Raw genomic sequence first — 27,771 nt, forward strand, 5'->3', positions numbered from 1 at the left:
ACTGTGGACAGCCCCGAGTCGAAAGTTCTTACCAGACCTAATCAGAGCACCTCTGATTACACAAAATTATGTACAGATTTTCAACTGCTTATGCTGTGAGGTAAAAAAAAGGCTTGAAGCCAATTTGATTTCAGCTTTTCCAAGATAGCATGTAGTAGATTTAAATGAATAATCAAAAATGGCTTTTGTCCAGTTCTAGTAGGAGACAATTAGATTAAATATTGTTACTAATTTCCACCAATAAAAACCCCAATAGAAATGCACAATAAACTTGTCCCCACACTTTAATAGTTGACTGTCCAGTTCAGTTTAAAACCACAAAATAAACTGAAGGTTTCTCTGAACTTGCAGAACTGTGTGTACCTTTTCCCCATTACTAGAATGCAATTCAGACAGCTTGTTGCCATTCACTGGATGATAGTGCAGTGAGACGAAATAAGGTATTAATTAACAGTACCAAACTATTCACGTTCATCTGGATATTTAAGGGGGGTTGTTGTTTTCTATTTTAAATAAGCAACTTCTTTTAAAAGAAGCCTTTTCCCATTTACTAAAATGTACTATAAAGGAATTGGTAACAAGTATTTATGTCTTGTCTCCATTCCTTCCTTGTTTTGTGAAAAGATAACTGAATTTTAAAACCCAGTAAATACTGTTTATTAATAATTTTGTTAATGAAATTTACCAAATGAACACAGTCAAGTTTCCACATATAGCAAGGTTGAGAGATTTATTTTAAAAAGAATTTATGGACATTAACAGTCCTAATTTAGGTATCTGTTTCAAAACTCTCTTCAGTGGAAGTGTGTTTCCATGTTTCATATGGAGGCAGATGGAGAAAAACAGCTGAAGCTGGTACAGAAACTATGCTGATCCTACCTACAGCTTGGAGCAATAGCATCAGCTTTTAACTATGGAAAGAAAAAATGATGAGGCCAATGGAGCTGATCAAATAAACTGAAGACACAAACAGTATGGAGCATGTATAGTTTAGCCCATTAGTTACATGATGTAACAAGTGAAATGAAACCTTTTTTGTGACATTTAAATCGGAGGAAGATGATACTGCACACATGCCTAATTATAACCCAAACCTAAGAAGCATCTGTGTGAAATTGCCATAGCAATCCCCTACTTTGGAAGGAAGAGTAAAGTGTTCAACACTCAGTTTCATCTCTGTTACTGAAAAGGTAGATTACCATGGACTTTTTTTCCCCACCTAATCTACAAGCACTATTTATTAATATTGCTCAGATCATGGATTAGCAATTTTAATTCACATTTGATCAGCATAACACAATGCTGACTGAGTGGTTTGTAGAGCTGTATATGAGTCAGTCTGTGGAGAAACTTGATGAAAAGGCTGTAATGAACAAAAGATACTTCCTCCAGCTACAATCTATCCTGTGTTCAGACTCCCTTGAATGTGCACCCTCTAAGAAGTATCTACCAACACTAATTAATGCACAGTAAAACTAGATTAATCAATTCAAATGAGCCTCCAGCAACTCAGGGTACTAAGGATACAAAAATTAATTCAAATCAACTTTTTCAAGAGAGTTAACAACTTAAATGAAACTGCTATTAGCCTTGGTTTTAGAAAGAAAAGTAAATCATGTACTTAAAAAGAAAAATTGATTTGATCCTTTCATTCTGAGTATATTGCACACTACAGGCTACCCCATTCTTCAGTGTCTCAACACAATACTTGGGATGCAAGAATCATAGCATGCAACAGCCATAAAGTTTGCGGAGAATGTACGTGGAACAAAGACACATTGCTGGATAAGAAATGCCTTTTCAATACAGTGAGTGGTTCACTACACATGGGGCACCTACCCTTATTCAGTGAAATGCTGTATTTTAGGTGCTGGTCGGGTGGCATTAGGGGGTTTTTGAGAGCAGGGCAGCAGGGCTGTGAACATGGCAGTTTGTCCTTGATAAAGCAATCAGGCATGACTAACAAGATTGTTGTTGTACAGCTCCTCCCTTGGGTAAGCCAGTAATTCCAGGGCAACAGGCACAGGGCACTTATACCTTCTACACCTAAGGGGATCAACAATAGGTCTCTATTTTCACTGTTTAAATAATAGAGCAATTAACTAGAGAAAGCTGAAGGACACAAATCATTCCATCCAACAGTTGATTGCTGAGCAATCTGACAAATGAAGAGTTGAAATTCTGCACCTCATGAGGAGATTAGTGCTGCTATTTGCTCAGTTTTGGTGCTGAACAGTAAGTGGCTGTACAACAAATGCCCTAGTTCTATAGGATCTGTATATAGGATGTGTTCAGTAAGCAATATAGTCATAACTACTCATGTCAGCTGCAAAAGAGGATCAGCATTTACTGTCTGGAAAAGTAAAATTATCTCTTAATTATATTTACAATATCATTGTAAATATAATTTACAATTATTTTGTTCATGTTCATGTTCTGTAATTTTAGGTCTAGCACTTGAATTCAAGTGTACAGAATTTCACCCTAAGTTACAGCAAATTTCAGTGTTTAAGGAAAACCTATTTGACGCCAAAAAATCTGCTTCTGCTGAGTCAGACTAGCACATAGGATGCATATACTAGAAAAGAATGGAGCGCATTTGTTCAACACACTACAAATGGGGTTCAGGAAGCTTTCAGCACAGCTACTACAAAAATGGCTGAAAGAATGGAATGCTGACCCCCTCATGAGAGCAGAAAGCTGTGGAGCAAGCAGAGTATCACTGCATGGCAGGAAGCAGAAAGGGTTGTAATGCATCTTGACATACAGCTTGAGGCTATCCTAAGGCTTGATGTTGGTGAGATTACAAAAAGATCTTTATAAGCAGATGTTTTCAAACTTGCTGGATTGAATTCCAAAGCAACTAAATGACTTTTAATTTCTATGGCACCTAAGCAACCTTCAAGAGATCAAAAACCCATCCCAATTTCATGAATGACCTTTTTATTTTCATGTATTTCAGTAGTTACAAATATAGTAGTTGACTGAGTATTTGCTTCCTTCTCCCAAGTAGCTTTATTAAACAATTAAGTGGGTTTTAAAACATAGCTTTTAAGCACATTTTTGATTAGAAAAATATCTTTTTGTGAATCCTGGATTAGATAGATATTAATGCTTCCTCTCACATTCTGAAGTAATTCTACATGCTGGTTTCTGAAACATATACTTAGTTACTTCTCCATAAGAAAAGAAATACAAGCATTTATTTCATACCAGTCTTATAAGTTTTATATTTTGAGCTTGAAAACAGTTGGAAAAGTTTAGTTTGCTATACATATATATATATATACACCTCTAAATACACAAGATACTGCAATTCCTCAATTTAACACTATTCCTTTTACCTGAAGATGGTTACAAAAAAATAGTCCTAGTTGCTGTAACTTTTTTTTTTTTACAAGTTGGATATGGTTACAAGATCATGGATTACAAAACGCTTGATTCCATTAGCTTTTGAACTGATAAATAGGTATTTTAGGTTGATATGCTTTAAAGTCATGTAGCTTTTAGCATTTGACAGAACAAAATATAAGAGAAAGTTAAAAAACCAACTTTACACTTTTTACTTAAAAACCACATAAGAAATGCAATACGGAACATACTGAAATGGAAATTTTTTTCAACCAACAATATATAGTATAACCAATATGCAGAAGCACTAAGCAGCAATCTTTTTGTCTTTGTGATACTGTTCCAGCAATTGTTTGCTTCCTGTAGCTTTAGGACTACAACTAACTGATGCTGCATGAAGAGATCTGCAGTTGAAAAATTGACTTGAACTTTACCCCACAGAAATTCTATTCCTTTAAGTAAAAGAAGTGGGATTCTTCTTACACTCATTAAAAAATTATTATAAATTAAATCCCAACTTCCATATGATTTACTTTCCTGCAGTCACATATATAACACTGCTCTTTCTTAGGCTACCTAACAGAGCAGATAACCTCTAAGTTTCCACAGGCAAAAGGCTGACAGCAAATATTGAAATATTTTCTTATGAAAAACAACAACAAAAAAAATCCCAAACCCTTTGAAAGTGTTGTTAAAGCACTGTATTATGGTTTTAAACTCAAGTAATAAAGCATGCCCACAAGGCATTTCTTTCACCAATACCATGTTGCAACCAAGGGAACCAGCCCTATTACTGTATTATAAAACTAGACTATTACAGAGGGCTCTCCATCTCCCTATGCACCTTTTAACTCTAAAGACAACTAACTCATATATGAATTTAAAAAAAATAACTCAATTCAACCATATGAAAGTTTCTGGGCAACCCCTATACCACACTGACTCTTAAGCAAACTTTGTTTTAGATAGGACTTAGCTCTTCCTTCTTCATGGGAGTAAAGCTTGACCTTTGAAAATAATGAATACTTGAGATCAGCATGATCTTTAAATATCTGCCCTAGCCAAATACTTTCACAGGGTTCTTTGTGCATCTTTCCAACCCGGCACAGACCTGCTCCCTAGGGAGCCGTCCCATGACCACCACCATCTCTGGGCTAAGCCTCATTTACAGAACACGGTCCATAGTGAAAATGCCAAGTCCAAGTTAGCAAAATCATTTTGCTTACATGAAAACTTTTGGCATCATGTAGTCCAACATCCCTGCTCACACATGGTCAGCTGGAGCAGACCGCCCTGCACAATGTCCAGTCAGGCTATGAGTATCCAGGGATAGCAACTCCTAAAACTCTTCAGGAAACCTGCTCCAGTGTTTGACCATCTGCTCAGTAACAAGGTGTTTCCTTGTGTTCAGATGGAATCCCTAACTAACTGGTGTCCATTTAGCCCTGTCACTGAAAGCTACTGAGAAGAGCCTGGCTCTTCATTCCATCCTGCCAGATGCCAAGATCTCTCCTAAGTCTTTTCTTCCCCATGCCGGCACATTTCAGCTCCCTCAGCCTCTCATACACGGTCCTGTGCTAGAGCTGCTCCATTGAGTTTATATCCGTCAAGTACCAGGGAGTCCAGTACTCCAGATGGATCCTCATCAGTGCTGAGAGCAATAAGGATCATCTCCTCTCCCCTGCTAGCAAAGCATTGGCCTCTGTTGCCACAAAGCTGCATTGCCAGCTCAGTCAGTTTACAGTGACAGTTTACTGGTCAGTTACTCCCCAGCAGAGCAAGACTTTGCATTCCCTCTTACTGAGCTTCATGAGAATCCTCTGTCCAGTTCTTCAGCCTGCTGAGGCCCCTTTAAAAGGCAGTACATCAGCTGGTGGCACCAGCTACTCCTCCCAGTTTATACGATTTGTAAACTCCATCACATAATTCAGGTCATTAAATGATGCTGACTTTAGCTCGAGTACTGAGCCAGAGGGTACACCACTATTGATTTGCCTCCAACTGGACTTTGTGCCATTGATTAAAACCCCTGTGCCCCCTCATTCAGCCACCTTTTAATCCATCTCACCTTCCACTTATCTAACCTGTACTTCATCAGTCTGTCTACTGATGTAAAAGGTAAACAACAGACTGGTGTCCCAACATCACCCAAAGCTCACTGTAGATGGCAGCAAGATTGGTCAAGCAAGATTTCCCTGTTGTACATCTATGTTGGCTACCGTGACCACCTTTCAGAAATGCTTCCCAGGAAGATTCTTTTCCGTCACATTACCAAGGGCTTAGGTGAAGCTGATTAGCCTGTAGATTCCCGAATCTTCCCTCTTGGTTTTCTTAAAGAGTAGGATTTTCTCTTTTCCAGTCTACCAGAACATCTCTCAATCTCCCTGGCCATTCAAACATAAATGAAAGTGGCCCTGCAATGGCATTAGCCAGCTCCCTCAACACTTGGGTGCAATCTGTCAGGCTCACAGACTTCCAGGTAAAGTGCACCCTAACCCAGTCCTCCAACATCAAGGTTCCACATTTGCACTCTTGTCTCAAGGGTCTGGAACTCCTGCATGCTTGTTTTACAGGTAGTGATTGATGCAAAGGTAGTACAGAGTACCTCAGCCTTCTCCATGTCACTGGTCACCAGCTTCCCTGCCCCATTTGACAGCAGGCTCACCCTTTGCTGTTCACGTCCTTGAAGAATCCCTTCTTGCTGTTCTGCCTCAAGGCTGAGGAACTATCTATCCCACTGCAAATGGCTACTCTGGCTCCTCAGGCCACGTGCCCTTTGCCACACGCACAATGCAGTCCTGACACTTCCAGGGGCAATAAAGAGAAGGCTTTCATTGCACAGGGGGGCTGTTCAGGAGTCCAAGCTGATTTTTCTGGCCTATGCTTTGTGCAGTGGAAGGCAACATACTGAAATGATCTCTCTCATGTTTTGCTCTTTAAAATATTTATACCTTTGTGTATTTCTACTACGATCTCAAATTTCTACATAAATGTGTAATGTTATAGACATGGTGAGGATATAAGAAATAACGTACTTGGAGACTCAAGTACTGTATCAGAAATATGTACTGACTTTCTAAAAAATTTACTGCAATTATATTAAGCAAAATAATGACTAAACTTTGCTGATTAGGAAGATGTAAAACAAATGAGTGGTTTTCCCTGTAATTTTTACTGCAGAATTCACCTGTATGACTTCTACTTAAACCCTTTTCTTCTCATGCAGCATTGCAGTATTCTCCCCCCACCCATCCCACAAAACAAAACAAAACAAAAAAAAAACAACAAAGATTCCACTAGGTGTTACAGATTGCACTTTTAAAGCACAGACTCGCCAGTCTTCTGCATTTCCAGTGTCCTATTTTAATCTGTTGACATACACAGTCTTCCTTTTTATGAAACCGGAAGATTTCGCCTAAGTACTTCTTTTGATGCTGGAGAAATGTTATCTGGGAAAATTACTTCAAACTCTATAATTAAGTCTCCACGCTGGTCAGGATTTTTGGGAAATGGCAAACCATATCCTAAAATTCTTCTTCTCATCCCAGGCTTTACCACTTCATTGACTGTCATGGGTATGGTTCTTCCTTCTATCGTTGGCACATTGAAAGAGCTGCCACACAAAGCCTAAAGAAAGAGTGTAGTATGAGAAAAAAAAAAAATTGGTCAGAACTTTTTTTGTACCTATAAATGAATTTGGATTATTTAAAAGTGACTAGAATTGTAAATTGCATTTCTCCTGTGCACTTCTGATATGCCAAAATTTAAATACAATATTCCTCTCTTAAAAAGAGGAAACTTCAATTTGTCACTGGATATCACTGAATTTATGAATGCTACTCAATGGCTACTGGAGGGTAATTGAGCTTATATGTCCTTCAAAAAACTTTATCAAATAGTAAGAGAGCTGAGTAGAGTGAACTCCTCACTCATACTTCTCTACAGATGTCAATCTTCTAAATTTCCATTGGAAATTTAAAATCCCATTTGACTTTTTGTTTGTTTACTTGCATAGGACCTTTTTTCTAATACATTATCAACCTCTATTGTATCAAATTTCAGAACAACATTTAAGTGTCTATAAGCAGAGGCATATCAAATTTCACAGCTGTCTTATGTGAATATTTGTGGTGCCTAAAAAAATTCAAACAATAATTTTGTCTTCCAATCTAGACATTCTGTTTAAGTTCTGTTGCACCAAAATTAGAACGTTACAGATCTTCTGCTTTATCCAAAAGTTTATTTTCATTAATAGGATCTCAGAGAATAAGATTTTTATTCCTGCAACTTCACCTGATTCAACACACTTAGCCTACACCAATAATGTCCAATTTACATAACAATACAATGAGTCTAAATAGGCTTTTATTCCTGTGAAGGAATTGTATTACCCACATTAACATTAAATATTGTCTTTTATCCCTCCCTCACCACTTTAGATGCTTCACCTCACTTCACACTTACTGTAAAATCCTTTAAGGTAGCTTAATTTATACAAAGCTTAAAATGAAAGCAAAGGTTTATTTCTCCACCTGATACTAATTAAGAAGAAAAAATATATTACACATACTCAAGCTACATCTTTTAAATTATGACTATGTTGAGGCTTCAGATTCTTAAGAACTCTGGGAAGTTGTCTTTCTGACTTCTTCAGAAAGCCAATACGTATTGATTTGGAATTGAATTTTAAAAAGCTATACCATTTATGTTCTTATATATACCTCCTCTTACACCTGCTCACAATTATTTATCTTCATGAAATCAATCTCTATGCAGTTTGAAATCATACTGCAGTAACTTATGAGCTAAAAAGGGAGCCTTTAATGGCAATGAAAATACTTGAGATTTCTAGTTTTTTCTACAGAAGTAGCAATTGTATCACAGCAGCAAGGAGAATACTATATAGGATGTATTTCTTAGTTTGCATTTGTCACATCAGCCTAATACATCATTAGCTAATGGTTAATACATCATTAGAATGGTTATGAAAATTTAAGACATCTCAACCTTTATTCTTACTCTTCCACCCTTATCCTCTGCTGCCTCTATAGTAAACAGCTTGAAATAATATCCCATTTTTAGCAAAATAGCTATTGTTGCCACTATAAATGACTGTGCTCTTGCAACACACACGGAAGTGAAACTATTTTAAAAAACCACCTAACCTCCAAATCCCCAAATTTCACAGCTACCATACAGCTTTCGCCATTGCATCTTATTGTACGTCAAATATTAAGAGTTCTACCACATGAGAAACTTACCTCCCTTAAGCTGATCTTAACAGGATAGACAATATTTGATCCATCTCTCTTGAAATGAGAGTGAGGTTTATCTTTAATGATAAAAACAATATCAGCTGGAATTGTGTTGGGTGTTTCATCGCCTTCTTTCGGAAAAGTGATCTTGGTGCCTTCTTTCCATCCTCTTTTTATCTCAATAGTAAGAATTTTGTCCTCTGTACGGACACTTCTACCATCTGGGTTAAGCCTTTTACGTGAAATCCTCATTCTTTTTGTGCAGCCATGATAGATCTCTTCCAGTGACACTTTAAGTTCATGGATTACAGGGGGATCTTGTTTACGCCGTAATTGGCTGCCAACCGTATTCCTTTCCCTTGGAAAGCCATTCATACTAAAACTAGAGAAGGATCCAAACGGATCACCATCCACCTCCATGTCTTCAGTGTCTCTGCCACCAGGCATCCTCCTCCCAAAGAAGATCTCAAAAGGATTTGTGCCACCAAAGAAAGCTGCAAATGTAGCATGCGGGTCGCCATGGAAGGAGTACCGGAAGGTACCACCCTGGCCATCAGATCCTCCAGCTCCTCCTTTAAGACCTAAACAAGAAAATTAAGCAAAGTTAAAAACAAATTGGGTATTAGTATAAGCTTTCTTGCTGTACAGTGTCATGATATCAGGACTGATGTGTCAGAAAATTATTTGCAGTAGAGTGAAAGGTCTGCTTTTCAAGGATTCACCATAAGAATGTGGGGTACTACCAATTCAATAGCCTGAATAGCAACAAAGTTTCTGAAGCTCTAGAACTACTTACTTGAGAAGAACAGGTATTCTGACAGTGCCAATTTTATTTATTGTGCTTGAAATCAGTTATTTTAATGAATTCACATCTTAAGAGCACAAGACAGGTTTGCTTGATTTGATATCCTCTTGTTCTGCAAAATGTCTTGGGAATTGCATCCTTCTACAAGGTCACTTCTGGGGAAAATTTCTCACTATCATATGCAACATATTCCACAGCCTCTATAGCTCAGCTGTAACAAAGTGCTAACTAGTTTTACCCATTTTCCTGCAATTTGCTCTGAAGGTAACATGCCAACAGTCAAGCACATATATGCTTCCTTAATATTCAATTTAAAATCCCCAAATTATCACAGTTTGTGATCCTATGATATAAAATGGGTACAAATACTGAGAATTCTCTTCAATGCAGCCACAAATAAAAACATCATGGAACTTACTAAGATCCATTTAGGTACAAAAGCCTTGTATACACTATCACTGTCCCTGTGCAAAAAATCAGAAGGTTCTTAATAGCTTTGTTCTACCTTTCACATGGAGAGATCTAAATCTTATTTCTTCCTGCCAAAGATTCTCATGTACTTCCTGTGCTCCCATTCCAAACCAAGCTGAAATAATTTTTTTCAATGCCTCTTTCCAAATAGGTGATCAAGTATTTCCTCATAACAGTGCTCTTGTGCACTAACCATTTCAGGATACTTTCTCAAAGCATTGGAAGACTGAAAGTATTCTGAAGAGACTTTTGTCTCCAAACTTACAATGCTTGTTTTTTTAACTTTTTTTTTTTTTTTTCACTCTTAGACTACCTCAAAACTACAGCTGGTATCATACTTTCATAATCCTAGAAAAATGAAGGCTTACATTATGAGGGAGGCATTCTATAAATTTTAAAGAGGGTTTGTTGGGTTTTTTTAGCTCAGTATTCTCATGCATAACCTTAATGTTGGGTACTGACACTAACCAGCTACCACATTAGATTGCTTTCCCCATTTCAATACCAGACCAGAGCACTGTACTTAGCAAACTACAGTACATCCTTCTGTGCCAAACATGCAGATGAGGGGATTCAATCTGTGATAGCAGGACACTTCCTGGAATAGATAGCCAGAAGTTACTGAAGGTACATCCAGCTTCTGGCTGTAAAAACACTCAAGTTTCATCCCTCTTACAACCCTCTGCATTTCCCTTACAGCAACTAATTACACTCTCAGAAAAGCTCAGAGAGTAACTGAGGCATCAGGAGGTATTCCCATATTCAACATTCTAAAATATCATACTTTATATGTTTGCCCAAAGAAGACTAAATACTGTTATTTAAGTGTCCTCCTTTATAATTGTAAAAAACATGGCCCCAAGCAAAGGGCAATGAGCAGCCCTACTTGTCATAACGGAAGCAGTTCCTTTAAATTGAATTCCTTTAAATGGAATACCATACACATTTACAGGACGGGATGTTAATGACTCCCTCTGTTGCTCAATCATGAGACTGAAAGTCACGTCGGTCAAAAATTTAAAAAAAAAATTAAAATAAAAATCATCCTCTCCAGATAACCATTTTAGGATAAATGTGACATTTCTGAGGCCTCATTCTCTTGGCATGTTATCACTGTTTACAATTAAAGCTAAAAAATTGTTCTGGTATTTCATGACATCAGCCAAATTCTTTCCTCTCCAGGCACACAGCCAAGGACAACTACAGGCTGGACACCTGGGCTTCTGCTCAGAAGGACTGCTTTGCCTAGATCAAGCAGATTGCCCTTAAGCAAAAATTAAAGAAAAGAATACATGCCTTTTGAACTGCATCTCAAAAACTGCTCTGGCAAGGGAAGGCAGCAGTAAGAGATCACAGAAGGCTATTTATAGGTGATAGAAACTTTTTCTGTTCAATAACCTTATGCCTGTCAGATATTTGGGGTTTGTAAAAAACCCTGTTAAATTAAGAAATTAAAACTTTACCAACATTAAAGCCCAGGAATACATTTTATACTTAAAATCTCATGAGCCAAACAAATACATTGCCTAAATATGAACACGTACCGCGTCTTCGTATGTTTATTTTACTTCATCCAACATAATGAAAGCAATCAATCAAAGCGTAACAGAGACATACATACCTTCCTCCCCAAACTGATCATAAATGTCCCTCTTTTTAGGATCACTCAGCACTTCATAAGCTTCTGCAACCTCTTTGAATTTTTCTTCTGCATGGGGAGATTTGTTCTTATCTGGATGCCATTTCAGTGCTTGTTTTCTGTAAGCCTTTTTGATATCCTCGTCAGAAGCCCCTTTTTCAATTCCCAGGATAGAATAGTAATCTTTCCCCATCCTGATTGTTGGAGAAATTCAGATTTTCCTTGCTGTAAAGAAAGCAGCGTCCAGTGTCTTAGCAAGGTGGAGATGCTAGAGAAGGAAATACAAAAATCAACCTCTGAATTGAAACAAACAGAGCTGCTACAAAACAACAAACTCCAGGATACATTACAGAAAGCCCAGGCAGCTTCTCTGTATTTCGTTCCTTCCCCCTTAGCTCATTTATAAGCGATTACACCCTGGGCACGGCACAGAGCCCTCCCACCCGAAGGAGTGTCTGCGCTCTTTCTAGAACGCCGAAGCCGGGACGTCACTTCCCCGCCGCCCCAGCCCGCACAGCTCCCGCTCCCGCGCGCCTGCGCGCCCCCAGCGCCCAACTTCTGTGTCCTGCCCCAGCAAGACAAGTTTAAAGGTTAACGCGGAGCCACAACAGCAGAATCCAGTCAGCTCTAAAGGCTTATCTACCCCAAGAGACATGCTGAACCCCATCTAGAGTAATTATAGCATTTTACTTCGCTGTTTCTATAGAGACAGCTGTGCATAACTCTTTTCCAAATATATCAACATAGAGCTGTACCCTTTCCAGCAAGGGCTACGAAGAATTTTACACCCAAGTCAACGAGAAAGCTTCAGAAAGAAAAAATTAATTTCTTTAAAAATAAAATTAAGCCACCCTCAACCACAGCTTGACCATAGCCTATATTAAGCATGTGCTAAGACCACGTACTATTAAGCAGTAAGAAAGTATCCAATGAAAAAAATACGACTTTGTTTACTGCAACTCAAGCCACTAAATTAAAGCAGATCAAAATGTAAATCCTGTCTCAGCCTTCTTCTATGGAATAGGAGATATCAACATTATTATATAAGTATGGCAATATACCAAACAAGTAACTTTCATCTGATGAGATGCTAGTAACAGAAAAATACTTAGTTCTTACACATTTGTTTTGAAATATATAAAACAAATTGTATTACTGAAGTATTTCTCATGCTCCATAGAGAAAATGCTATGAAGTTTTAGACTGCAAGATTTCTTTCATACCTCTGTTAAGAGCTATAGGTCAAGAAATTAGCTACATTTATCAGTAGGGCAATGAACTACGTGACAGATTAACACAACTGAAAAATTACTCCTCCCTGGAACAAAGTATTAAAATACAACACTTTTGGTCATATGTTGTCTGTATGAATACATTCCTAGGCTGAATTATGAAGTCACTATTATGGACGTAATTAAGCTCAGCTGCTTTCCTTCTGACATTAAAACTCACTAATCCTCTGGTTATAATTTGAACATTATATTTGAAGCCATTTCTAGAACCTGCTCAAACTTACAAGAGACTGATTAGAAGGGACAGGGAATGTTTCCTTAACCATAACGTACTAGAAAAATATTTGGGACTTTACTTTCACTTTCCTAACTTGCGTCATCCTCCTAATCCTCACACCATTATCTTTTATTTTCCAATGTCTGCAACAGAATTTACTAGATTACTTCCAGTGTATACAGGATTTTCCCAGTTATTTATCTCGTGATTTTAACATTCTCCTTAGAATTACAATTTACAATTACAAGTATGTGTGGAAAAGGTAGAGAATAAAGTCAAAATTTCATCAGAGTATTTTAGAAAGCAAGAACTTTTAGCATATATGTAGTTATGATTTCAAATGTAAAAAAGGCCAAAGGGTATCAAAAGAAGGAACTGGCTCCCCTTGCCACCAAATCTTTCAGGACTCACTTGCATTTTTGGCATAGTGGGAGTCACAGGGTTATAGAATCAATTACGTTTACAGCTGAAGGAAGTTGCTGAGCTCCACCTGGAATAAAGCTAGTCTTTTACTAAATCACCCAAATTTTTTTAGCTTTCTTTTGAAAGTGCTATTTTAGTTAGTTTAAAATTAGCATTTCAGATAAATTCTTTGAAACCTACATTCTAAATTCAACATTTTCTCCACTACGAATATTGTATTAAGCACTATGTCTCTTTTTAAGTATCAGAAATACTCACAAAGTGCAATTAACAAGGCTTAGTGATACTCTGCACACACATCTCCCCCCATTTTGTTACAACATAGTAATTAATTTCAAAGGTTTCATTAAAAGCCACAATAATCAGGATTTCTCCTTAAATAAAAGCTATCTTTACCATAATTCTTAAAACTTACAAAGAAAATTCTGGTAACAACAAAGTTACACTGGGCCTTTTTGCCCAATATCACAGTGACTAAGTGCTCAGGCATCCTTTCTCTCCCTACAGAGAGGGGACATGCTGCTCTGGCCTAAGTGCAAATTATACCCTAACAATGTAAACTGTTCCCTAAAAATTAAACTACTTAAGATTCTGAGTGTACAGCAATGACTGTATTACTTCTACTTCCTGCTCTATATGAGATTTTCATGTAAGAATGAATTTATACTCCAGAATCTTGCATTTTTTAAGAGTCAATTCCAGAAAGCATGTCCCTTCTCCATGCTGAGACATTCCTTTCATCATACAGAGATTTTTTGAAAATACACATAGGCCACAGTTCCTCTCACATGCTTATTGAGCTCTTTAAACAGTTTCTAATGACAGATATACTCTCTTAAAAGCAGTGAAAACTTTCAATATTATTATTAAGATTAGTGTGCATAAGATAGACATCTAATAATTATGCTAACAATAACTTGGGTACACCCAATCATAGGAGCACTTCTTCAGACAGTGAAATCCACGTGCTAAGTGTAGTAAGCTTTTACATCTTCCAGTTTTTTCATACTAGAGCTCCTAGATTTTTAGAACTCCAAACAGCTAATATTTGCAGTTCTTTACTGCTCTTTTTGTTATTTTATCAAGTATTCATCTCCAGAATTATCATCTAAAGAAATAAAAATCATTCATGTACTCTCTTCAAGGACTTCTGGCCATGCAGTCCCTTAAAACAAGCACAGATAAACAGGAAACAAAACAGCCTTAAAAAGCCACAAGTTTAGTTGTACTGCTATAGTCCTATCTTCCTGTTACCATATACATCTAGAAAAACACTCTTCCAGACTATGAAAATATTTTACTTCCCATATGCTTGAATAGCTTTTGTTTAATGCCTGAGTAATTGTATCCCTTAAAACACAGAGATAAGGTCATAAGAACTCCTTTATGGGATTATTTTGTTCTTCTGTGAGCACTCTGATTGCTAAATAAACATTTTTGTTTTTTCACTTTCTCCAAGGTAAATCCTTTTGAACCTGTGAAAACCCACAGCAGACAGGTTGCTAAAACTCTTCAGAAGAGACACCCTTTCGAGACTTCCTCCTAAATTTGTTTTAAACTGAGACACCAAGTTTCTGCATTTCTACTTGATGTCCTCCCCTTTTGTAGTAGAACCTGGAAACATCACAGGGCCTTCTGTCAGTATACCCATTTCCCAAAATCCTTGCATTTCAGAGACTGACACTTGGTGTCCAAGTCCCACAGGGACCTGCAGTGTTTGCACACCTGCTCATGCCCACTTGTACCTGCGGCACACTGGGATGTGAGCTCACCTCCTCCGTGGACTTTTGCCTTCAGTGTGAAGGAAGGGTGGCTCAGGCATTTGATTGGGTTTGCTTAGGCAGCAGTAAGAGCACATATCCCAAGAGATCCTACATAGGCACCCACAGGTGTCCTTGGCTCTGATAAACCAGCAGCAGTGAGTCCTGCAACCCACTCAAGCCTTCCAGAAGCAAGTCACTAAACTACATAGCCGTAAAATTAGTAAAGCCATAATCCAAGACTCGATAAAGCATGTTCCTGAAAGAAAGCTAAGAAAATTCTCAGACATACAAATCCAGTAACAAACTTGGCTGGGAAGCCACCTCAAAAACTTAACAGATAAAATCCCCTCACCATTACTTAACTTTCTTCCACACTCAATCACATAAATTCTCCAACTGTTGTATCACATTATGACTCAATTCACCCTCTGTATCATCAGTTCTTTGTTAATACAGTCTTCAAATACAACAGCTACATTCCATTTCAGGCATACACAAAAAAGTTATCATCATTCCAGTATCAAGCAGTATCTATGAAGCTCTTGGTTATAGCCAACCCTGTAAAACAATTTTCCATCAAACTAGGCAGTCTCAGACATGCCTTTCTGTTCTTATAAGCTACTTCAGGGTAATGTCATGATACTCCTATCCTGCACTGAGAAAGTTAATCGCCTGTATTTGTTCTGTACTTCTTTACATCACTGATTTTTGTTAAAGTAATAATAATAATAATAATAATAATAATAATAATGGAATTTCAGTTCAAGCTTTTTTAATGTCAACTGGGAGGAAAAATGGTACATCTTCAAATGCAACAAATTACTAAAATGCCAAATAGACTATTAAAAATTTATTGTCAGGAAAACTGAATAAAATTTTGATTGCATACAAAACTTGCCTACTATAAACGATCTCTTACCTAAAGGATTTTCTATGTTCTTTGATCAAAATCTATGATGTTCATTTTTACCACCAGACTTCCTTTTTTCATCTAAAAATATTTATGAAATCCATACTAGGAAGCTGAAAACTGTTCCTTCAACAGCTCCACTTTGAAGAGTCTGACTACTCCATTTGAGTTAGTATTTCAGTAAAAGAATTGTTGCTCTAAAATGTCTTTTCCATTATTCTCTCAGAACAACCATAGTTTAACTCACATAGATAAGGCCAAGAAGCCGTTTGGCAGAAAGTGGGGCAAGATCACAGCAATTCCAGGTCTTCCAACAGTTGTACTGACAACATCAGCTTTGAATCATTTGCTTTCTTTAAAGAAGACTTCACAATTCACAACAACAACTGAGAGAAATTATGGAAATATTCATAATTATAACATACTGAACTCAAATTATAGATTAATCATAAATTAGCATTAGTATGTTATTTTAAGGAACAGCTTCTAGGCAGAAGAGTGTCAATATTCCCTGAAGTTGAATAAAAATGCTCATTATTTCCTTTAAATGAAGCCATTTTTTCTGTAATTCTCACTAAACCACAGAAACAAAACTGAGAAAGACAAGACTAGATCACAGAACAAATTAAAGAGCAAACAAAACCACAAAGGCAAATTCCAGACAGATCACAACTATAAATACACATGTGCATATAAATGTCAAGGCAGAGGAGCCAAATCTCTCCCCAGGAAAAGCTTTCACAATTAAGTATCATAATATTTGTAAACCCACATCAATGAATGAAATAAATTTATACTCATCTACAATGGTTTGAAGAAAGCAAACCCATATACAATGAAAAAATTTTCTGTAACATCATCCATTGTTTTCCCAGGAAAAAAAAGTAAATTGGCAACTCTTCTCCCCACCATCTTTAACTGGATGTAGTTGTTGCCTGAGCTATGTTTGTACTTTATATACACTTTATACTGTGAGTAAGACCTGGTACGTGCAAGCCCCATTCATGAATTCTATTATTAAACAGAGTTTCACCACAGAACTATTCAGTAGCTGGTAACATACACAGAAATAAATTTTGGCGTTAACAGCAGAAACAACAATTAGTTGACTTTTTAAGAATACATCTAACAGAAAATGCAAAGTAAAACCTGCAGAACATAACAGTTCCTTCTAACTGGTGGCTCTAAAAGAAAAGCTTCATTGAGCCACGCACTCCACACCCCAGTAAGCATCAAATTTAACAAATTTTTACTCCGCTTCTTCATGGAAACTACTATTGTGACAGAAGTAAAAAGTTAACTGTGCATAAGGATTCTGGGGCTGATTGTACATCTAAATGAATCATCATAAAAGCAAAGTGACAATATTTTTAACTGACAGTATGTCTTTTAAAACAGTGTCTGTAATATTACTGGAATGTACATGAAATTAGGCCAAAGGACATCTTTTTATGATCCTTTGTAGAAGAACTTACTTTATATATACATTCCAGAAGTTACATCGCCAGTGTAAAATCTCAAACCAGAGATACACTGTTACCACTTCTGAATCTCCAAAATTAACTTTTAAGCATATGATTTGATTTTGGAATTTTTATATTGGAATTTTATTTGGAAGACTACATGACAAGATGGCTGTTGAATACACATTCCACGGGTGCTTTTTAATTCCTTACTTAGATTCAGGGTTCATTTCAATTCCTACCTATATATTTCTCTAAAGGGATTCTTACTCAATTTGAGTGGTTGATCAGAAAAAATGCCAATCATGCAAAACATTTAACAGGTTCTCTCACATTACTGACTATACCCATTTAACACACTACTATGAACTTCAAGTGGTTAAGAATGCTGTCACACATACTTTTGTAATTATCTGTATGGAAAAGTGCAGTGTCTTGGTAAGGAGAAATATCTCCTGTTATTACCAAAAAACCCCCACATTCCCAACAAAGATGAAGTTCTGTTCCCTCCAAGAAAGTGTTTGATTTTAACAAGTTCTGCGCAATTCTCTACTAAAGTTATCAGCCGGGGACAAAAACAAAAAAAAAAAAAAAAAAAAAAAATAAAAATATAGTAGCCAAGCTTCTTTCTTTCAGTTTTACATATTAAAAGCCCAGATTTTTGTCCTAAGTACATGCTGCTCTGATGGTTATCACTCAGGAATTTACCCAAGCCTCAAGGAATTCTGTCCTGAAATAGCCCATATGCAAATGAAGATTTAGACTTAATCACGTATTTATCACACTGTACTAGTCAGGTTCCTGACTCACATGTCACCAACCTTCTCATGTTGGTTATGTAACAATTAAAGATATTAAATATGATGAACAGCTTAACGCTCTGTATATGTTCCATTTCCCTCCAAGACTAGCTGCTCTTAATCTGATTGTAAAAAGCCTTATAGCCCCTCTCTTCACTGTTTCAAGCAAACTTACTGCTACAATCCAAGTCTTTCAGATTCTAAGGTGCCAACACACTCAGATGTTGTTATGTTACCAATATCATCACAAAGGACTAATTTACTGGATGCACATATACTTTATACAAAGCCACGGGTTTCCATGTTATGCTGTTTTCTCAGCATGAAAACTACACCACTTAATAAAATATATGCTGTTTATAAAAGGTTTAAAAAGTGCTGATTAATTCTGATTACATATATACATGTACAAGATTGCTTGGTAGCCAAACAGAAAAAGAAAAAAGCAAATTAAGTATTAGGGGATAATAGGACACAAAAAGCCCAGAAAATACTACTATCATGTGAACACTACAGTACCAGTAGTACATCTACACTGTAATACTCAGCTATTCTGCCTGCTTCAGCTCCCCCAAAGAATGTGTATTATTTAAAATAAAAAATATTCAGAGAACCATAACAGATAATAAAAAAAAATACAATTATTTCCACATGAGAAACAACTGAAGAGGATTGAATTTTTCAGTCTCCAAAAAACACAGAAGTCACAAAGGTCTGCAAGGTCAACAAATGATGGAGAAGGGAGGAAATGAATTGTTTACGGTCTATGCCCATTGCCAGAGCCGAAGTGTAATCAGAAAAAGCCAGTTTAAATAATAAAATGAAGGAGTTCTACAAGTGATAGAATTCCCTGCCAAAGGACACTGGAGAATTAATAATGGTGTCAGTGGGACACTCAAAAAACACTGTGTAAGAGATACAGTACAAGTTTCTTAACAAAGAAACCAGAGCAGGAATGTCAGACAATTAAAAAAAAATACTAAAAAAATCCATGGACCTCTACTTGTTTGTCCTGCAGATGCATTTATTATACAAATCTTGGAAAATAAACAACAAATATTAAGTATATCTGTGTTGCTTTCCACCTAAGTGTAACAGAGAGGTGGTGTTTACAATAAATACACTTTCTAAAAACAAGCATTTAGTTACACTTGTGAAGATGTTTCCAATATTCCTGTTTTCAGTAAAAGTGAGGCTTAATTTGGCATTCACAGTCAACAGATTCAGCCCCACTCCTGCAGCACAAAAGGGGCAGAAATATCCCTCAAAATAAAAGGACAGAATGGACAGCTCATTCTGCAGCCCAGCATTCCCACCCCACAGCCCAGGGCCAGCTGGCACAAACCAAAGTAACATTTGCTCTGGGCTGGCTGAGACTGGACACAAGGCCAGGCAGCTCAGACCCCAGCACTGTGACTGGCTCCCTACCAGATCTTCCACCAATGAATCCTGGGGTAGGAGAACTTCTGTGACCTAATACTTGTGCTATGTACTGATTAACAGGAAAAGGACAATGGAAAACCCAGCACAAGTTTCCACAATAAGCCTTGCTGACTTTCCTTCAAGAAACGAACTGGAGAAGGTGTTTTAAAGGCATTTATTTCAACACCCTACATAAAATCAGTTATCACAATTCTGACCCCCCAGGAAACATTAGGATGGGCAGTATGTTTTATTTAATATCTACTTCGATGGCTGTAGTATAGTGCAGCTCCTCTTTTAGCCTTTCACCTCCGTCTACCACCTGTAACAATTCACTGCTTTTTACTTTAACCACAGTAGCAATTCCTTCATCCATAAAGTAACCCAATGGGGCTTTTTCTACCAAACAGTAGAATTGACCTGCTGTCTTCGCAAAGATACACCAACACAGAATCAAGGCACCCGTAGAATAAAGATATTCCTCACAGATTAGCTCTGGCAAAAAAGTCTCTGTGATGCTGAAACAGACAACTCAGATGTGACCTGATCTGAACCTGAAGTCTGTCTTTCCAATAGTTCTCAGCCTATCATTAGGCATTTGCATTTGTTCTACTTAAAAAAAACAAAAAACAGTGCTCCAACACACTGCCAGTTTGGAACATTCATCAGTGGAACATAACACATTATATAAATATTTTCCTAACGATGAATATACTCTACAGGTTTACACAGAAGGCTGACAGACTCATCTAGAATTTTATCACTACTTCAGTCATGTTCCGTAACTAAGGAACAGACAGAAGTCATGTCTGCTAGTTATTTTTTCTTCTTGCAAAAGCATTAGATTTTTTCTGACATAAAAGCTATCAATGAGAAACAGCTGAATAAATGTGACAGCGATCATCGTTACAGGTGTCACACAAGAGGGGGAGGGTGAAGGATAGCTGGAAGATGCTAGCACAACCCCTATGCAAACTCTGCTTATGTTTTCTTGGGGTTTTTTCCCCTTTAATAATGACAGAAGTTAGTAGTTTCTAGTAGAAAATGAACTAGTTTTTCAGCCTTGATGAAGAGATGAATTGCAAACACAATAAATCCAGTTGAAATGCGACTCAGCTACACTGTATTGTTTTAATTGCTGTTACACTCATGCAAGATCAGGGTTATTAATGTACTACCGAATAAGGAACTGCCCACATTTTTGCTGTGGACATGTGATCCCACTGTTCTTACATAAGCAAAAGGAGGTGGTCACAGCAGATGCTTTTTCCAGAGTGTGCTGTCAAAATCCCACCCAGCTGCTCTGATTCATGCAGCCAGTTTTACATGCAAAGCTGAAAACACACACACTGAACTGTGATACAAAGACAGGAATTTAAAAAAGAGATGTCAGCACAATGCTGTTCAAAATGAAAGGAAAACAGATGTCAATAAGAATGCGCTTCGCCTACAGGAGACAGAAAGACAAGCAGCCCAAGTTATATTTACTACAATCTGCTGTAATAGAAGTCTAAATAGTTGCTCACTAGTTTTTGCAATGTTTCAACCACATTCCATAGCGAAGTTATGTTTCATAGCTGGTTTCTCCCTTCTTCATCAGCCTAGAAAATGTCCAAGATAAAAAGCAGAAGTTTAATACATCTATTTTGCAGTTAACATCTTAAATTACTTTATACCTCTAGATTAAATAGTGCATAACTAGCTAAGAGGTAAAGAAGGTACAACATGGAAAAATACTCAACTCAGCAGAAAAATATCTAGGTCTTTTGAAGTGATAGCAAATTTCAGTATTATACTAAGAAACTATCAGAATTCTACAGTTCCAAGAAGTTTTCCCTCACCCATAAAAGAAGTTCAAACTTTGCATGGGAGCAAGTCCTACAGAGACACATCACCATAAAAGTGACATGTTTCCTTCTTACCTTTCCCCTGCTCCTTCTAAAAATATCAGTATTAAAATCAGTTATGAATCAGAATACAAAAATAAGAATAAGAATGCAAAATAAAATAAGCATGGAAATGTTTTACGAGAATATTACACAGAACCAGTTCAGCCACAGGACATAATCCTAACACACAACAACCTGAAAGAAGGAAGTAAAGGATCTCCTTTCTATATCCTCTCTGCAAAAATACTAATCCATACTGAACATGTTTACAGGTATAATTCTTCTTTGTTTCTTTAAGCTAAACTTAGAAAATCTCCTGTTCTTTTGCACATTACATAAAGTCAAATGATAACATCCACTGATCTTTTGCGCAGTATTTGAGATCAAGCCTGTAGCACCTTTCTAAGCCTATGTAGCATTGCTATTGATTTATTAAAGAATAATATCCTGATACATTCACAAACTTCACTGCAAACACTTACTTTTCATAAAACATGCATGTGTCCCTTACAACAAAGTTCAAGAGGATTTTCAGGTTCAATAAGATTGTTACAGTAACGGTTTTACAGTCTGAAGGAATTAGACATTTAAAGCTTCTAAACCATCTCTTCCATTTCTCTTCCCTCAGACTCAGAAAAGATTTACCTTCCTATGTTAGGGGTTTGTTTTTTCTTTTTTTTTAATTTACACTATGATACATGCACAATTTGTTTAAAAATAAGATGCTCTGACTCACAAATCAAGAAATACAATCATTAGCTTAATTAAACAGTATCAGAAAGAATACTACTGGAGATCAGGCCTGGGTAATAGGGAAGTACACTAATGCCTTTAGATCACTCAAGCTTTTCCCACCTCAAGACAAGAATTCTGAATATTAATTATGCCTTAAATAAAGTATTTACTCACTGATTAACAGGACTTGAATGCACATTCTCCAGTGCATTGCTGACAGAGAGCTATATTAAGACACTTCCATTCTCTACAGCTACTGCAGCATTAATCATTTGTTCTCCTTTCACAGTCTCAGTCCCTTTATCAGCCTTTCTTAATCCCCACTCATATACAACTTCCACTCCTTGCACCACCACCCAACTTATTTCAAGCAAGGCCTTTCACTCTTTTCCCCCACCAGGAGAGAATTTTGCAGATGCTAGCAGCAAATTCTCTGTGTTCTCAAAGCTTTTCCTCTCATGACATCGCCACAAAAACACCCAACCCGCTCTAACAAGTCAGTGGCTGAGCACTGATGACACAACCATGCTGACTAATATTATCCAGCTGCTTTTTGCACCACATTCCTTCAGCAGAGTAATCCACAGTCTCTTTGCACACTGCAGCTGTATCTAAGGAAGAAGTGAGTGTTCTCTGACTTATCCTCCTGTATCTGACACACCCAATGTGAAGGTGGCTTAATGCAATTTGATAGCCTCCTGTAAGGTAGTCAAAATTTTAAATCAAATACATATAAAATGAGATTCAAAACAGTAAAACATGCAAGGGAAAAGATCTAAAGATTTACATTTATACAGCTTCTCTATAAAGTTTTAATACATTAAATCACTTTTCTAAGAAAGGCAGCATGAGTAAATGTAAGCCAAAACCACCAGATATTACTTTTTTTTTTTTTCAAACTCACCATGTAAAAGTTATCAAATACTATCCAAATTGTGGATCTGAAAACTGTAATTACTACTTTGTCACACTATTGGGAATGGCAAGAAGCACGACACAGATCTCTTGTGTGTTGAACAGGAGAGCGAGGTTTATTACCTCAGATCTTTTATAGACCAATATGTGAAAAGTACAGAAAAGAAAACTCTTATTGGTTAGTGAACTAACACATCACCATCATTGGTCAGTGGGATACACCACCCCTCGACCTTCTCTTGCAAGAAAACAAGAAACTGACAAACAACATCTGCAAGGCTGTTTTCTACCCCTGAGGATTGTTTTAATTCCTCATGATTTCCCAGGCCACTTTGTCAGAAAGACTGAGAAATTTATGCGGCCTGCTTTTCCAAAGGCACTGTGCTCCCTGCTTTTGCTCATGTTTAGCATCCATACTACTTCAGAGCATACACACTAAATCTGAAAACTCATGACAGATCAACAGCTCTTTAGATAGAGCACATGCTTAATCTTCTCTCAGCAGTTTTTTAGGGAGTTTTCTACTGATAATGTTGCAGATCCTGGACACACTTTGCCAGTGCAGGAGTAGCAGTTGACAGGATCTGAATCAATTGATCTACATCCCCCCCAAAAGTGATGAAATCACCAGACCAATTGCTGATTTCAGCACAGTAGCAATGAGTTGCAGAAAGCATGGCAGGCACACATACAGCTATCAGAGTGGTTATTCCTCTCTCATAGAAAACATAAGCATTTCTCATATACAGGTGCTCAGTGTACTCAGGCAAAGCTAAACAAAACATGCTACCCAGAGGGCTGCAGAGGTGATTTCATAAGAAATGTAATGCTTTACTTATTGACCTTGTGAGAGGTCTCCTTACTTATATCAGAGAATCACTCCTTTCAACACTGCCTTACCTTTTGGTCTGGTCACCACAGAGCAAAGCTGAAGTGAATTGAAAAAGGGAAAAAAAACCACCAGTCAACCCAGCAGAACTCAATGCATGCATGCACTAAAGTGTCTTTGGTTAAGCAGAGGACTTGTGTTAGTTCCACACTTTTACACTGATGCTTTTGCAATACCTGAACGAATATAAAAAACCCTGAAGATCTTTTGCTAAAAGTAAGGGTCCTTTCACACACAGTATTTAATTATTTTTTTTCCTCAGAACCATCCATTACTTAAATCTGTGACAACTCACACAAATAAAAGGTTTTCTGACTTGTTAGATATTTACACTAACTGTTTCTCAGTAAATACATCTGATAGAATATTCCAGTCTGATGATTACTGCAAAAAACAACCATTATGGCCTGAAAAACCACAGGAGGTGTCATAATCTAGTAAATTCAGTTAAGGGAGACATCTTCCTCCAATCTCTAAAAGTGAAGAGACCCTTGAAAAATCCATACTCATCTATTTCTTATATGCCAACTATGTATTTATTAAAATTCTGAAAGGTAAGAGGTATATTTATCTACTACTTATCCTTCTTTAGTAGGAATGAGTTACTGTATGAAGTGAACCTTATTTTGCACAACAAAATGAATTATTCTCATGCTTTAGCAGCCCAGCACAAACAACTACTTTCATCAAGGACATTTAATTTCCTAGAGTAAATTAAATTTGATTGAGAAAACAGACAGTGCAGGTAACTCTCTGCAAGCAAGAAAGCAGGACATCCTCGTGTATGCTGCTGTGACATGCCAGCAACATACTTGAATGAATACTGCAGTTAGCACTGTTAAGGGGTTAGATCTTCACCCTACTCATTTAAGAGATTAAACAGAAAGAATTTATCCCATAGGAATAGTTTTCTTAACAGAAATATCACTTAATAAAGCAAAATGAAGATAAGAGTGCTTAAGACATGTGGTTTTCTAGCAGATAGGTTTTAAGCACCATCATGGGAAATACAGACAGAAACAAGTGTTTAATAAAGGCCATTAGATCAACTTAGAAACAGTGAAAGTAAAGGCAAAATATTTATACAGTGTACAATACTGTGAGATCTTTCTCCTCTTCAGTTTGCTAAACCTCATGTTCTGACTGTAAAGCTTACAGTGACTTCCAGAACTTTGAGGATTGAGGAATAACAGATACACTAAATATCACTCTCTGCTTTCAAATAAAACATCACCTCAAAGTGTAGTAAAATACTGATTAAAAAAACCCCTGAAAATTAACACTCACCTATCATCAGTTGTTTATGAATTCAACTAGAACACTTACACCATACTAGACAAAAGTGTTTTTATTAGCCCAAGGCATCATGACTGCTTAAAAATCATCAGCATTACATGGTTACTGGCTTGTCTCACAGAACTTAGCAGAGAAACACCAGCACATTTTGTAACGTTTACATTTTGTAAAACACAAAGCACGCTGACGCTCCCCTTCATCCAGAAAGGGGAGAGCCACAAAACACATAGCCAGTAGCCAGGAGTGGTTTCAATGTGTCAGTCAACTACCATTGCTCAACCAAAATTATACAAGTAAGTACCTGCTAAACACAGTCAAACTATTAGTAGCTAAGAGAATGAAAAAAATATTGTTTAGCAATAGCAGCAAAAGGCCAAGCATAAGAATTAAATACCCATTCGCCAAGCATAACTTTACTTTTCTCCTCATCCCCTCCAGCTAACACAACTACATTAATGCAAAGTATAAGGTAATTCTTATGCACAGGCTTTTTCAGCAGAAGTATCACTGCAGCAAGTTTCACCCGGCTGTAGTAATACACTGTCATCTGCCTAGAAGCATGTAGGAATTTTTAACTTTGTGGAATACATTACCCTTATAATCCTCCTCAACTACACTACCTCAATAGTGTTACAAGAGCTAAAAATCTAGCGTTTCTTTTAGCTTCCTTTAGTAAAGTTACCTGAACTGGAGAATGTAGGATTATCTGAGCTCAGCAACACTGCGACTTATAGTCTATTAAAATTATCCCAATTACAATCGCCTTAAGGCAGCACTAAAGGGCAAAGAAGGGAAAACACAGAGGTATTTCCTTACACGAATCCAAGAGTCCGGCACACAGTCCCAGGTCAAGTCCAAAACAAGTTTCCCAAGTAAAAACACTGACAACATAGAAACACACTCACTTATGGCTAGAAGAGTCCTGTCACGCTTCAGTTTAAAAACACATATGTTCAAAAAAAAAATCGCAAAACACTTTACATAAATTAGGAGCCCATGGAGAGGGAATAGTTCAGTGTATATAAATATTCTTTAAAAGTTGTAAAGTATCTCCTCAGAATGGTACACAACGCCGTCGTACAGCGAATCCCCTCTAGTATTATCCAGCCTCTACTGCCACAAATCCTAAATATACGTTTTACGACCTTATCTTGATGTGAAGCCTTTACAACACCGTCATCCATATTCAGCATGACAGTTCATCCCCACCAGGTGACAGGACCTTAACAGGGCCTAGATTAAAGCATTACAGACTCCAGTTTTTCATTAAAACCTGCGCTCACGCAGCCAAGAAAAAAGTCCCCCAGCTGTAAAAATCATACATTAGCAATGAACATTTTTAGATACGAAATAAACAACCATGGACACTGCAGAACGAAGCAAGCGAAGCTCCACTAAAGGAGAAAGCCGGTCCCGTTTCGCGGGGTGCGGAACGACACAAAAATCCGTTCGAAACGAGCGGCCGCGCCCGCAGGGTGGCAGCGGGCAGAGGGCCGCGAGCAGCGGCGGGACGGGACGGCTGCCGGCCCTGCCCTTCGGCCCAACGGCTCCGCAGCTCCGCCGGCTCGGCACCGGCCGGCGAGCTGCCCCTCGCCGCTCCCGCTGCCGCCCCGCCAGGCACAAAGGCGGCTCCCCCGGAAACGGCGCTCGCATTATCGTATATGACAACACCCAGCGGCCGCGCACCGCGGGAGCCTCTCCCCAGGGCACCGTCGCGTTCACGCGGGAAGAAAGCCCGGGTCCCCCCTCCTCAGCTCAGGGCAGCGTCGCCGCCACAGCCACCGCCCGCTCCTCAGCCCGCCCGGGCACCAGCCGGGAAGGCAAAGCACCCCCAAAGCGCAGTGCGTCGCGAGTCGGCGGCGCTGCCACAGCTCCGGGCCCGTCCCGCGCGCTTCCCGCACTCACCGATCGTCGTCGCTGCCTCAGTCCCGGCCCGATAGCGCTCCCGGCAGCCCCCGCAGCGCAGCCGTCGCTCCCACGCGCGCACCCGCGGCTCCAAACCAAATGACGCGAGAACTACGCGCTGCCTCCCCCCCGGCGCTGCCCTCCCTTCGCCCCACGTGACTCTCCCAGCCCTATCCGCAGCGTCTCCAAGCGCTCGCGCCTCTCGTGGAAACATCGCGATCTCACCACCCCCCTGCAAGGCGGCCCCGGAGGCCCCGCGGGGCCGGCTGGGCGGGGCCGAGAGAAACGCCGCGAGGCTTCTCCACCGTTCTCCGTCGCCCTCAATGAAATC

General features: G+C 38.2%; 1 protein-coding gene across 10 annotated transcripts; it reads right to left on the reverse strand.

Annotated features, from left to right (window-relative positions):
• Positions 1 to 2,926: 2,926 nt before the first annotated feature.
• Positions 2,927 to 27,765, reverse strand: DNAJB4 (DnaJ heat shock protein family (Hsp40) member B4). Of its 10 annotated transcripts, none has more exons than XM_086841388.1 (5): positions 27,441 to 27,732; positions 21,338 to 21,412; positions 11,504 to 11,789; positions 8,613 to 9,187; positions 2,927 to 6,978 (listed from the first exon to the last, which is right to left on the reverse strand). In XM_086841388.1, exons 3-5 carry the CDS (start codon positions 11,712 to 11,714, stop codon positions 6,745 to 6,747), a joined length of 1,020 nt encoding a protein of 339 aa, XP_086697514.1. In that variant the 5' UTR covers positions 11,715 to 11,789; positions 21,338 to 21,412; positions 27,441 to 27,732; the 3' UTR covers positions 2,927 to 6,744. The 10 variants fall into 10 exon arrangements, with proteins under 10 accessions (XP_086697514.1, XP_086697517.1, XP_023788404.1 ...); XM_086841391.1 differs by having other exon boundaries at positions 11,504 to 11,746; positions 27,441 to 27,529; XM_023932636.2 differs by lacking the exon at positions 27,441 to 27,732 and adding an exon at positions 26,895 to 27,136.
• Positions 27,766 to 27,771: the final 6 nt, after the last annotated feature.

Source organism: Cyanistes caeruleus, chromosome 9 (assembly GCF_971803275.1).
Source record: "Cyanistes caeruleus chromosome 9, bCyaCae1.hap1.1, whole genome shotgun sequence".
NCBI lineage: Eukaryota > Metazoa > Chordata > Aves > Passeriformes > Paridae > Cyanistes > Cyanistes caeruleus.

What these genes read in the sequence shown, in the direction of transcription:
- DNAJB4 (XM_086841390.1), bottom strand. Translation starts at nt 11,714, where the DNA reads ATGGGGAAAGATTACTATTCTATCCTGGGAATTGAAAAAGGGGCTTCT. An exon ending in TGATCAGTTTGGGGAGGAAG is followed by an intron (nt 9,188 to 11,503) that starts GTATGTATGTCT and finishes TTTCTTGTTTAG; the next exon opens with GTCTTAAAGGAGGAGCTGGA. An exon ending in TTAAGATCAGCTTAAGGGAG is followed by an intron (nt 6,979 to 8,612) that starts GTAAGTTTCTCA and finishes CTCTTTCTTTAG; the next exon opens with GCTTTGTGTGGCAGCTCTTT.